This window comes from Primulina huaijiensis, chromosome 7, assembly GCF_012295235.1.
Source record: "Primulina huaijiensis isolate GDHJ02 chromosome 7, ASM1229523v2, whole genome shotgun sequence".
In the NCBI taxonomy this organism is placed as follows: Eukaryota; Viridiplantae; Streptophyta; class Magnoliopsida; order Lamiales; family Gesneriaceae; genus Primulina; species Primulina huaijiensis.
In genome coordinates, this window is record NC_133312.1 from 20509032 (window position 1) to 20520579 (window position 11548).

An 11548-nucleotide genomic window follows, 5' to 3' on the forward strand; every position below is an offset into this window, starting at 1 on the left:
TATCAAGTCAGCACCTACTATAACAGTAACTTCCATTGACTTACTTATCAAGTCAGTTGTTTATTCCACTCGTGTAACCCACCAATTTGCTATGTATGTCCAGGAGTCTTTTCTTGCTTTGGGAAACACTCACCAACAGTATGGATGCATGTTTTTGTTCATAACATGTAATATGTTACCGTTGCTACTCATGATACGGATACATCCTATATATGTTTGGATCTTGGATTTTGTTAATGAAAGTTTCGTTTTTTGTTCGGTTATGAAAGAATGATTATAACCAAGTTCACATAATTCCCTTGGTCTCTTATGTGATTAAATTTCACAGGCAAAGAAGAAAGATTTCCCATGTTGGTCGACATAGAATAGTTTGACTTGATTCTGTTCAAATAGGTGTTTGATAGTGGCATAGGCAAATTCTGTGGTCGTAGAAAGACTTCAAATGCATGTGCACCTAACAAATTGTGTGGTTGAAGTCGTCCAACTTTCGATTGGATATTAATTAAATGTTCACATGTACATATCTCTCAGTCCCTTGACAAAAAAAATTAATTTGTATCGAAAATGTTTTCTAGAAGGGTTTTTGGTAAAAAAGACTTGAAGTGTTAGTATAATCATCAAATAAAAATGTCGAAGCCAAAATATATTAAAAGACTATTTTTAAGAAATACCAGTTTAAAATTATTATTATTTTACTCACATGTATTTGCGTAGTAGGAAATATATCACAAAGTAGAAGATGCGATTTCATAACTCATGTGAGACGGTCTTATGGGTCACTTTTGTTAGATGAATCGTCGACCTAATCCGATTCATGAAAAAAAATATTATTTTTATGCTAGAATTATTACTTTTCAATTTTAGTGTGAATCGGGTTGACCCGTTTCACGAAAGAAAATCTATGAGACCGTATCACAAGAGACATACTCATATAGTTAAAAGGTCGAATGTTTTCATCTAATAAAGAAACAAATCATCAAAAAATAGAACAAAACATGTATATAAGGAATAGAAGTAATATATTCTCCTCATCTCAATTATACAAGCTACATTTCTTTTTTCGTTTGTCCTAAATATATAGTCATGTATTCATATTTAACGGCATATCTTTCATTTTTTCCCTGATATACCTCTATTTTATTTGTAGTTTTGCAATTGAGTAGGTCTCTTGTGAGACGGTCTCACGAATCTTTATCTGTGAGACGGGTCAATCCTACCGATATTTACAATAAAAAGTAATACTCTTAGCATAAAAATTAATATTTTTTCATGGATGACCCAAATAAGAGATCTGTCTCACAAAATACGACCTGTGAGACCATCTCACACAAGTTTTTGTCTTTGTTAATTAACCAACTATTGAAAACAATGAAAAGACAACAAATCATTTATATAAACAATTATTAAATAAATATAAAGTTGAAATTTTTTTTTGTATAATTGATATTTTTAATGAATTTTTGAGATGTTATATCATTATATAAGGATGATATAATCGATAATACCAATATTTTATAAACAAATAAAAAATCTTTTAAAACAAATCTTGGAATATAAATTTTCCTCGTCCAAATGGATCCAAATAAGTATATTCGTTTTGATGGAAAAGTCCTATAAATGGAAAAAAAAAATTAAGTTTTTTGTAATTTTCAAAATCGACTTTCCCTTTGATCATTAAAAAAAATCGACTTTCCCTTTTCAATTCTAAACCGTCCACCAAGAAAACTCTCTGCCATGTGCCTCTCTCCTTGTATCAAAGGCGAAGCGCCAAACTTCTCCTCCTGCGTATACTCAAACATGTAGATACTAATTCATTTGCATACTCATATTTTGGTATAAGGGTCGGATTATATCTGTAATTGTGTCGATGAAGGTTCCTTAGTTTCCCTCTTATCATTGATCCCTTCTGTTCAGGTACTTTCTTAGATATTAATTCGAAAAATTCAATCTTTATTTGTGAGCTGTGTATGTATGTTCTACATTCAAAATATTCGCATTTTGTTCAATGATTCTTGTTATATTAATTGAAAATATAATCTTTAGACTGCTGGCACTTATTATATGTTTTTTTTACATCTAAATATGTTTTCTTATCTTAGGTGTTCTCCTTTGACATTATGCGGGGAAGTTTGTTTATTGGTTCATTCCTGCTATGTTTTCTAGCTTTTATTTGAATATTAAGTTGGAAATATTCGCATTCATTCAACTCCGCTTGTATTTCTTGAATTTTCGCCGATGCCTCTTTTTATGGTTTACTTATTTTCGGGTACCCCGTTTAGTTTTTTTTATAAAAATTTGACAACTTGTGAGTATTGTACCACTTTTTGTTACTTTTCTTTGGTACATAGAACAGTGTCAGTTCTGGCTTTTGGGTGACTACTTGGAGTGCAGTGGATATTTAAAAATAAGGGGTCAGTTATATAAATGTTTTTCCTTGCAGTTTTTAATCAAGGAGTGGAATGGAAGAGCCTGACCAGCTAAAAAGGGCTTTGATCGATGCTACTTCCGGTGCAATTTCCGGTGCCATTTCTAGAACTTTTACGTCGCCACTTGACGTAATCAAAATCAGGTTTCAGGTTAAGTTTTTCAACATTAAATGTTTTTATAAAAACCTTGTTTTGGTTAAAGAAGCTGAGATCTAAATGTATGGAATTGTTATTGAATATGATCTTACTGTATGTATTAATATGAGTTTGATTCTTATATTATATTGGGTTGGAGTTATGTTGATGGTCAGATTGCTACTAGAGTTGCAATGGTAGTTTCAACTTTCAACTGTCATGGATGGATTCTTCTTAAAGCATCCAATTATTATATGGCTTATGCTTGCGTGAATTTTAAGTGGCTGAATTTTCTCATGAAGCTTTCAAATACAGGTTCAATTAGAACCAACTACACAATGGGCTTTGCTTCGAGGAGATGCATATGGTACATCAAAATATTATAGCATGCTGCAAGCAACCAAGGACATATTTAGGGAGGAAGGATACCCGGTACAGCTTACTAGTTAATATGGAGATATTCAATATACTTCACCTGCAAATTAGATAATGTTTCGAATAATGTGCCGAAGATATATCATCTTTCTGGATTGAAGTCTCGTCATTCAATTATTTATCTCCATGAAGGCCTTTTTTTCCTTTAAAATTTTTTGATCCTTTTTCTATGGTAAAAAAGTGTTATTTATATTTGCTTGGAGATATTGCGATGTAACAGGTGCATTAATTTCACATCACTTTTGTGTTTTGCGTCATCTTTTTATTTTATTTACGCTTCATTTTTTTGTGGCAGGGGTTTTGGAGGGGCAATGTTCCAGCCCTTCTGATGGTCATGCCATATACAGCAATTCAATTTACTGTTTTGCACAAATTGAAGACATTTGTATCTGGTTCTTCTAAAGAAGGTTAGCTACAATTCAGCTTGCTACATCTGAGAACTTGTTGTGATTAAACCAGCTCTCTTCATTGACACAGTTGTCCTGCATTCCATTTAGCTTGCTACAATTTAGTTTTACATTCTATTCCGTTCTTGATTTCTTTTGCAGAAGACCATATTAATTCAAGCCCATATCTTTCTTACATTAGCGGGTCATTAGCAGGCTGTGCCGCCACCATTGGGTCATATCCGTTTGATCTTCTAAGAACCATATTAGCGTCACAGGGTGAGCCGAAGGTACATGGCCACATGGACATTTTGACATCCAAATTCTAAAGCACTAACTTGAATGCCAGTATTTATTGTTTAAATGACATGGATATGGAATTTCTAGTGGTAAGGCTTTGACTATATGCAGGTTTATCCTAATATGCGGTCTGCATTTGTTAATATAATTGAAACCCGTGGCATTCGAGGGCTGTACACTGGATTGACGCCTACACTGGTTGAGATAATTCCTTACGCGGGGATGCAGTTTGGAACATATGATACGTTCAAACGTTGGACAATGGTGAACTTCTATTTCCATCTTCCATATAATGATTTTGGTTCCAGCCCACCCTCTCTCAGACGTATTCGGATCATCCCTCTTGAATGGGCATGGTTGATTATAGTGAGATAATAAAGGTTTTTAATATCTGCATTTTTGCCTAAATATGTGGTCATTAGATAATATGGTCAGATCATAACTGTGAGTAACGAGTATATTTATCAAATGAAACTCGTTACCTGTAGATTGTTATTTTGATATGTTAAAGAAATTAGAGCTCTCAAGTTATGGTGGTGGTATCTGATGTACTCACATCGAGGCTCATTATTTGTCTCTGTCTTCTTTTACTTTTGATTTTCATTGAATGAGACATCCATGTCACCAGTTCCATTTCCAAGATACGCTCTCAAATTGATACGATTTTTGTTCCACATGCTCTATAGGCTTGGAACCGGTACAGATCTTCCTATTCCAGCCAATCAGAGGATGCCTTGTCGAGCTTCCAGCTTTTCCTATGTGGATTGGCTGCTGGAACATGTGCTAAAGCCGTCTGTCATCCACTTGATGTTGTGAAGAAGAGATTTCAGGTAATTTATCGGCCTCTTTGGTGTATACAAGCAAATATCACCTTCCACAGTTGATTTATGACATAAGGTAGTTTTGAAATTCACTTTTAGATTGTAGGTCTGCAAAGACATCCTAGATATGGAGCTAGAGTCGAGCATCAAGCTTACAAAAATATGAGCGATGCCCTTTGTCAGATTTTTCTTGCAGAAGGTTGGGCCGGTCTTTATAAGGGCATTGTCCCATCCGTTGTCAAAGCGGCACCTGCTGGCGCTGTAACATTCGTTGCTTATGAATTTATATCACACTGGTTAGAATCCATTTATACATGAAATGATCCCATTTATGACTTAGAGATTGTTTGTAGGTATAGTTGTGGGTTGAAGTTTTGGTTGGAATTAGATGGATGTAATTACGTGATATTTATAATTCTTTTGATGCAATTGAATTGGAAAATGTAGCTTTTTTATATCAACCGGCAATAGTTTCAATTTCGTTGTTCGTAGAAAATGAATCTGGTTTTTCTACACNAATAAAAAAAAAAAAAAAAAAAAAAAGAAAAGAAAGAAAGAAAGAAAGAAAGAAAATGAATCTGTCAAGTAACAAACATAATATCAAATAATAATAATCATGGAATACGTCTGCAGGAAAAAGATAATTTTCATAAAAGGTATAAAGCACATAAATTTGAGGTTAGTAAGTACTAAGCCAGCAAGCTCTGCACAAAAGCTCATCTCAGTAGTCCGGGCAACAAAGGAACCAAGAATCTGTTATTTCGAGGTAACATCTGATGATGCAACATTTCAGGAGCAACCTCAGGTTTTTTCTCGTGATTTCTCATCTCCCGTTATAGTTCAGGAGCAACCTCAGGTTTTTTCTCGTGATTTCTCATCTCCCAAAACTTAATATAAGGAGGGTTCATATTACCAACTCAGATGTCCCGAGACAAATTCATGATTTGTTTCGGGTGAAAATGGAGATTGGCTGAAGTTAATGCAACCACAACTAGGAGCTTCTGAATCTGGGAAGCTATTCAACCGTGTGTAGACTCAGTAGGACATACCACAAGATATGCTTGCTTCAAAAGCAGAAATATGGATCATCATGTGAACTTGTATCCTTACCTTTCCACCTCTTTTATGCGCTTAGATATCCATCTGCTAGAGCTTCCAAAATCTCTGGCTGTTGGAAGATCAGTTCGCGAGCGATTCTTTGAGGAGTCAATGACAATCCACTCCTCGATCTAAACTGGAAAGAAGAGGAGTTTTGTCACGCCCCGAAACCGGGGTTGGTCGACATCGGCGTTGTTCATCAATCACACAATCGAAAAACAACCAGCCTCGTAGCACAGTGTAAACCGAAACCAGTTTATTTCATAAATTCGCAAAGTTTGGACATTGTCTTTACAACTGAAAAATAAATAAATGCGGAAACGTTTTACATGAAAATTAAACTTCTAAAATTCGAAAATAATGAGAACATGGCCAAGACTAATCTCGAGATCACCATCCCCAGAATTGTTCCGACTCTTCTTCCTCAACATGTTCTTCTGATTTATCTGGGGAGGGGAGAGTAAGGGGTGAGTATTTTGGGAAATACTCAGCAAGTGGGGGCCGTTCGAGTACACAACAACATGCACATATATTTTCGAAATACACACACACGCACACCATGCATATTTGACTCATACCACATTCGTATCCTTGACCTGACACTGAGATTCCTCTACTTTCAATGGTTTACTGAATTCAGTCCCTAATTTTTATTCCTCTAAGGGGGCGAGGCCGAATCGGTTATATCCCCACCGTATGAGGGTCATATCATAGTTGGGATTCCCTCCCATATCAAGTTGAATCCTCACAGTGTCAACATAAAACCCATGCAGAAATCATAACCAGAAGGGGGTAGAAGAAGAATTGTACTCGACCGAAATTTCAAAAAAACGAAAATGCATACACCGAAATTACACATTTAAAACAAGCCCACTTACCTGATCTTTGATGAGAAAAAAACGTGAATAGAAAGGAATCTTGCACTGGAATTTCGAACCCTAGCTTCGGGTTTGGACTGCAGCAGCGCTTCGCTTCTTCGCACACGGAGAGAGCAAGCTCTCGAAAATCCTAAGAAAACTAGGAGAGGAACTCGAAAATTTGGAGTAGAAAATGGTGTGAATTTTCGAGTTATAGGCCCTCCTATTTATAGGGGTTGGCTGCTATCTCGATCGAGTTTATCCGCGCGTTTGAATTTGAATCAAATCTTCATCTAGAATCGTGATCTAATCTAAATCTTTATCCCTGGTCCTAGATAATAATTTCGAAATTTGGATATCCTCCTTGGATGAATTTCGAAATTATGCCTTGTCCAGGCTGCAACAATTTCGACTTTTGTGTCTAATTCTCAATATTCGGTAGACTTTTTATTCCCCAATAATTATATTTCTTAAATCCCAATTATTTCCCTACCTAAATTCGAAATTTAGTGGTATTTTTCCAAGATAAGATTTTGATATTTTTCTTTTTAAAAATCCTGGTAGTTAAACTGTTAAATTTTTCTCAAGCCTGTATTTTATATCGTGTAGACTTCCCTGTAGTGAACGATTTTCGAAAATCCATAATAAATTATCCAATAATTTCGAAAATTCTATGGTATATTCTTCAAGATTTTGGAATCCAAGATTGAGTCATCTTCTTGCTTAAATCTTTATCCAGGTATATCAAATCTTAGGTCTATGTTCGGTGTATAACTCAAATTTTGAAAAAAAAAAAATATATACACAATATTATTATCCACTCAACCTTTGAAAAATCTTGCAAATATTACATCTTAAAATGAGATAAATCCTGGTATCCAAAAATATACTATCCTGATTACAATATCTAGGATTTTACAAGTTTTGTGAACACTAGTCATGTAGCTTTAATCTATGGTTCACTGGTTCTTTATTAGATTCTTCGGTGATCGAAGACATTGTTCTCAAAGTTAAAGAAAACTCGAGGCAAGATCAAGTCAACCAGTGTGGGAGGAGATTATAAGCTGTTGCTAGGACTGCTTTGGATGAGATGGTGGACAACTTATTTTGGCATAAATTCTCTGTAAAATCATGTCTGAGTTCTGTCTAAGCGTGTTGGCATCTCGTCTCGTCTCTCGGTCGGATCCTTCTTCCTGTTTGTGTATAGCCCTTTTTGTTTAAACATAAGGCATGAAACTTATTTTTTCTGGTAAAAAAACTAGGAACCTTGATTTCAACTATTGGTCCAGTCTCAACAAATTCTGACTATGTTAAGAAATTCATGATTTGCATTGCAACACAGCTGGAAACTGTAGATATTTAGGATATTGGTAAAAAGCTCGAACCCTCTTATTTCCTAGTATTTTTGGTATTATTTGCAAAATGACATGTTTTGTTTGTGGTTGACATGTTTTTCATGGTTTTGGCTTTACCATACGTCCATACTTGCTATTTATTGTTTTCTAGACATTAGAAGCTAGAGGGTGATGGTAGTTTGGGTTTATTGACCTTAATTGTGTTATCATTACTAACATGTAAATCTGACTTTATTTGTGATAAGAAGATAAGTTGGCGGGTATCACTTAATAAATGATTTAGCTGTTGAGATATATATATATAATCAGAGAAAATTGAATTTTTTATCTTGTAAGTTTGTCTCTTTACGATTTTGATTATTTATATCATCAAATTTCAGTCTTAGTATGTTATATTTGTATTATTGGCAATCTTAGTCATTTTTCTGATCCGATGTTGTTGTGACATCATTTTGGCGCTGGCGTTTTTGCTTTCAATCAATATTCCAGATAAAAAAAAGACATAAGTTGCAAAAATAAAATAAAAGAATATACATGACCAAGACCAAAATCGCAAAAAATTAAACATACATGACCAAAAATAATTTTCTCTTGATTTTACATGAATGCTAAGATGACTTGGTGGGTTATAACTTATATGGATTAAAAGATATGTTTGTGTTGTCACTACTACAAAAACGGCAAACGATATCCGTTGTCGTAGCCATTTTAAAACTGTTGTAACTGAGGGTGTTGTTGAAAGTCCGTTCAACGACAACGGTTTTTATCCGTTGTGGTAGATCAAATTCAAATGAAAATAGCGACGGGTATGAATAACATCGTCGCTAATTCAAAATTAGCGACGGTTACATAAACTATCGCTAGTTCAAATTAGCGACGGTTAATTTAAAATTAGCGACGGGTAGCAATCAAGACCGTCGATGGTCAAGATTTCCGTCGCTAATTTGTTTCGAAAAATAAAAAAAATACTTTAAATAATTTAATAAATCTAAAAAAAACTAATAATCCAAACTAAAATCGTGTAAATTGTCCAAAAAAACACGCTAATAGACAACGGTTCTATGAACCGTTGTCGTTGACCCTAAAAAAACGCTCAAAGACAACGGTTCTGGTTTTAGACCCCAAAAAGACAACCCCCCAACCCCCCAAAAGACAACGGTTTTCTATAAAAACCGTTGTTAAAAAACATACGACAACGGTTTTTGTGAAAAACCGTTGTCGTATGTGCGTTGTTGTTTGCAAAATTTCTTGTAGTGTGTTTAAATGATTAATAATTAATGGTACAAGGCATTTATCGGATTAAACATATTTATTTCATCTAATATTTAACTTAAATTCTATAAATAAATATAATTATGTATCACTATGTTATCCATATTCCTAGTAACTTACGATACCATATCTAAAACATATTAATATTTTCCACTAAAACATCCATTTCTAATACCCTTGTTTTTATATATAATATATATATAGCATTTGAAGGAAAACATATTCCAATTAAATTATATTTTATACAAAAACTTAGTATATATAAAAATTATACTGTTGCTTTATACTTTTAATGTAAATATATGCATTGCATGTCAAGAAATGAGTTATCTTTTAATATATTATTAATAATATTTATAATAGAAACAAAAGATGGTGTCATGAATTTTTTTTTCGTCTTTTATTTTATCATTTCAAATTACAGTTTAATCTCTCACTAATTTTTACAATTATGATACAACTCTCTTTTAAATATAATAATTTCAAATTGCAGTATAACCTTTAATTAATTTTTACAATTATGATATTATTCATACTTAAATATATATACCAAACTAATTATCAAACAAACTACACAAACACGCAATGCATCTATCTAGTGTCAACATACCATAATCATTAAACTTATGACAAACAAGAAAGAAAATATATGCAAGTTTAATGTATAAAAATATATGCTAGTTGAATAAATAAAAATATTTTAGTTGAAGCATTTTATCAAACACTTGATATGCAATATTTTGGTATTTGAAGAACACATAAAATGCTTCAACAATGCATCTTTAAAAAACAATGAAAATAATAAGTAAATGCAATAATAAATAGACACAAATTTGTTTATGGATGTTCGGAGATTAACAACTCCTACACTACCCATTCTTCCTCTTGGGAAGAATCCACTAGAACACTTTGATTTATACAACACCTTGTACAAACTCATTTCAACTTAGGACTTATCTCTTGCCTAATTGAAACTCCTAACACATTCTCGATTGTAGGCCGCAACCTCACAATCCGCATAATGTTTAACGTCTCTTATGTCAAGACTACAAACACAATCTTTAATGTCTTTGTGTGAAAACTCGCTCAACTAAATTTTGAAGTTCAACTCTCTTTATATGTGTGAGTGATTGTGTGTGAGGAATTTATCTTTTACAGTGTACATCTCAAATGTATTATCACACAAGGGCTTGTGCTCTCAACTAACAGATTTCTTCGTGCTAACTGTCCATGCTTTCAATCCCCTTCAAAAGCTCTTGTTTGATCTTCAAGATGTTGTATTTATAGGCTACAACAATGATATATACATTAGACACAAGAATATGACCGTTTGAAAAGTTTATGTACTGTTTCTGAAATTGCAACGGTCAAATTCGTCTTGCTGAACATTTTCCTGAGCTTAAACTGTTCGTTCATCGGTTGGTCGGCGGTTTAACTGGTCAGCAGTTGGTCAGTGGTTCAACTGGTGTGCTGAGACTAATTTCAGTTTGTGCAGAACCAGTAGTTTCATCGTTATTTATCAATAATTTAAGCTTCGATTCAGACTTTAACTTCTGAAGATGTTTGTAGATCGTCGTCTTATCTTTCCAACACATACTGAATCGCTTCATTTCAATAATCGAGCTGAGATATATGGCTAAAGAACGGCAACTGCTCATACCCAACTGATTGCTTTTTCCGTCCAATCAGTTTAGTCACTCAGCGAACGGTTTGACCTAGATAACATCCGATTTTGCTTAACTGACGTGAAATAAGAATTGTTCCAAATTGAGTTTTATGATTGTTTAAGTTGGCAGATTGTCATTTGAATCATCCAGCTGAGAGATATAATCAAAAAACAAAAGTTCGCCAGAAATTCAGTTTAGCTAAATTCAGTTTCAGTTTTATTCTTATGTGTGCAACTTCACACGTAAGTAAATATGTTAAAAATACAATAAAAAATTTTGTTAACATCAAAATAATATTGCGAACATGAAATATTTCAATAATAACATAAATGGGGCAAAATCTATGCACATTACGCAAAATTCATACTCTTGTTAATTATCACCATACCATAGTTGTCTTGTATTTTTTGTTTGATCATTTTAGCTAAAATTACGTAAATAAATTATTAATATCATTATTAATTTTTATACTTTCAGTGATAAATTCATTTATATGTCACGAAATATTTGTTGACCATGTGATTATAAAAAAATTAACAATTATATATGACTATAATTGATTAAAAAAATTTAAAATTTTATGTCTTAGTACATATAAGATTAAAATTGACATTTTCTCATTATTTTTGTGTATTACAAGATTTATATAATATAATATTGTACGTATTGATATCTCTTTGCAACGTAAATGGATTGGTCAAATCCTAGTTCCAGATTCCAAGATTCAAATTCAAATTCAAATCAAGAATCTCGTGATGTTTCATATGAAACAACAAGTATGTGTGTCTAATATATA

At 33.2% G+C, this 11548-nt stretch overlaps 1 protein-coding gene across 2 annotated transcripts; it reads left to right on the top strand.

Annotated features, from left to right (window-relative positions):
• Positions 1 to 1665: 1665 nt before the first annotated feature.
• Positions 1666 to 4956, top strand: LOC140980334 (mitochondrial thiamine diphosphate carrier 2-like). 2 transcript variants are annotated; one of them, XM_073446100.1, is made up of 8 exons: positions 1666 to 1914; positions 2441 to 2576; positions 2877 to 2993; positions 3292 to 3403; positions 3545 to 3672; positions 3794 to 3946; positions 4369 to 4512; positions 4603 to 4956. In XM_073446100.1, the coding sequence occupies exons 2-8, from the start codon at positions 2460 to 2462 to the stop codon at positions 4819 to 4821; spliced, it is 990 nt and encodes a 329-aa protein (XP_073302201.1). In that variant the 5' UTR covers positions 1666 to 1914; positions 2441 to 2459; the 3' UTR covers positions 4822 to 4956. The 2 variants fall into 2 exon arrangements, with proteins under 2 accessions (XP_073302201.1, XP_073302202.1); XM_073446101.1 differs by having other exon boundaries at positions 4610 to 4956.
• The last annotated feature ends 6592 nt before the right edge of the window (positions 4957 to 11548 follow it).

Excerpts from the sequence above, each read along its gene's own strand:
- LOC140980334 (XM_073446100.1), top strand. The coding sequence starts at position 2,460 with ATGGAAGAGCCTGACCAGCTAAAAAGGGCTTTGATCGATGCTACTTCC. Across the intron at positions 3,404-3,544 it reads ATCTGGTTCTTCTAAAGAAG|AAGACCATATTAATTCAAGC; the intron begins GTTAGCTACAAT and ends TTTCTTTTGCAG. Across the intron at positions 3,673-3,793 it reads CGTCACAGGGTGAGCCGAAG|GTTTATCCTAATATGCGGTC; the intron begins GTACATGGCCAC and ends GACTATATGCAG.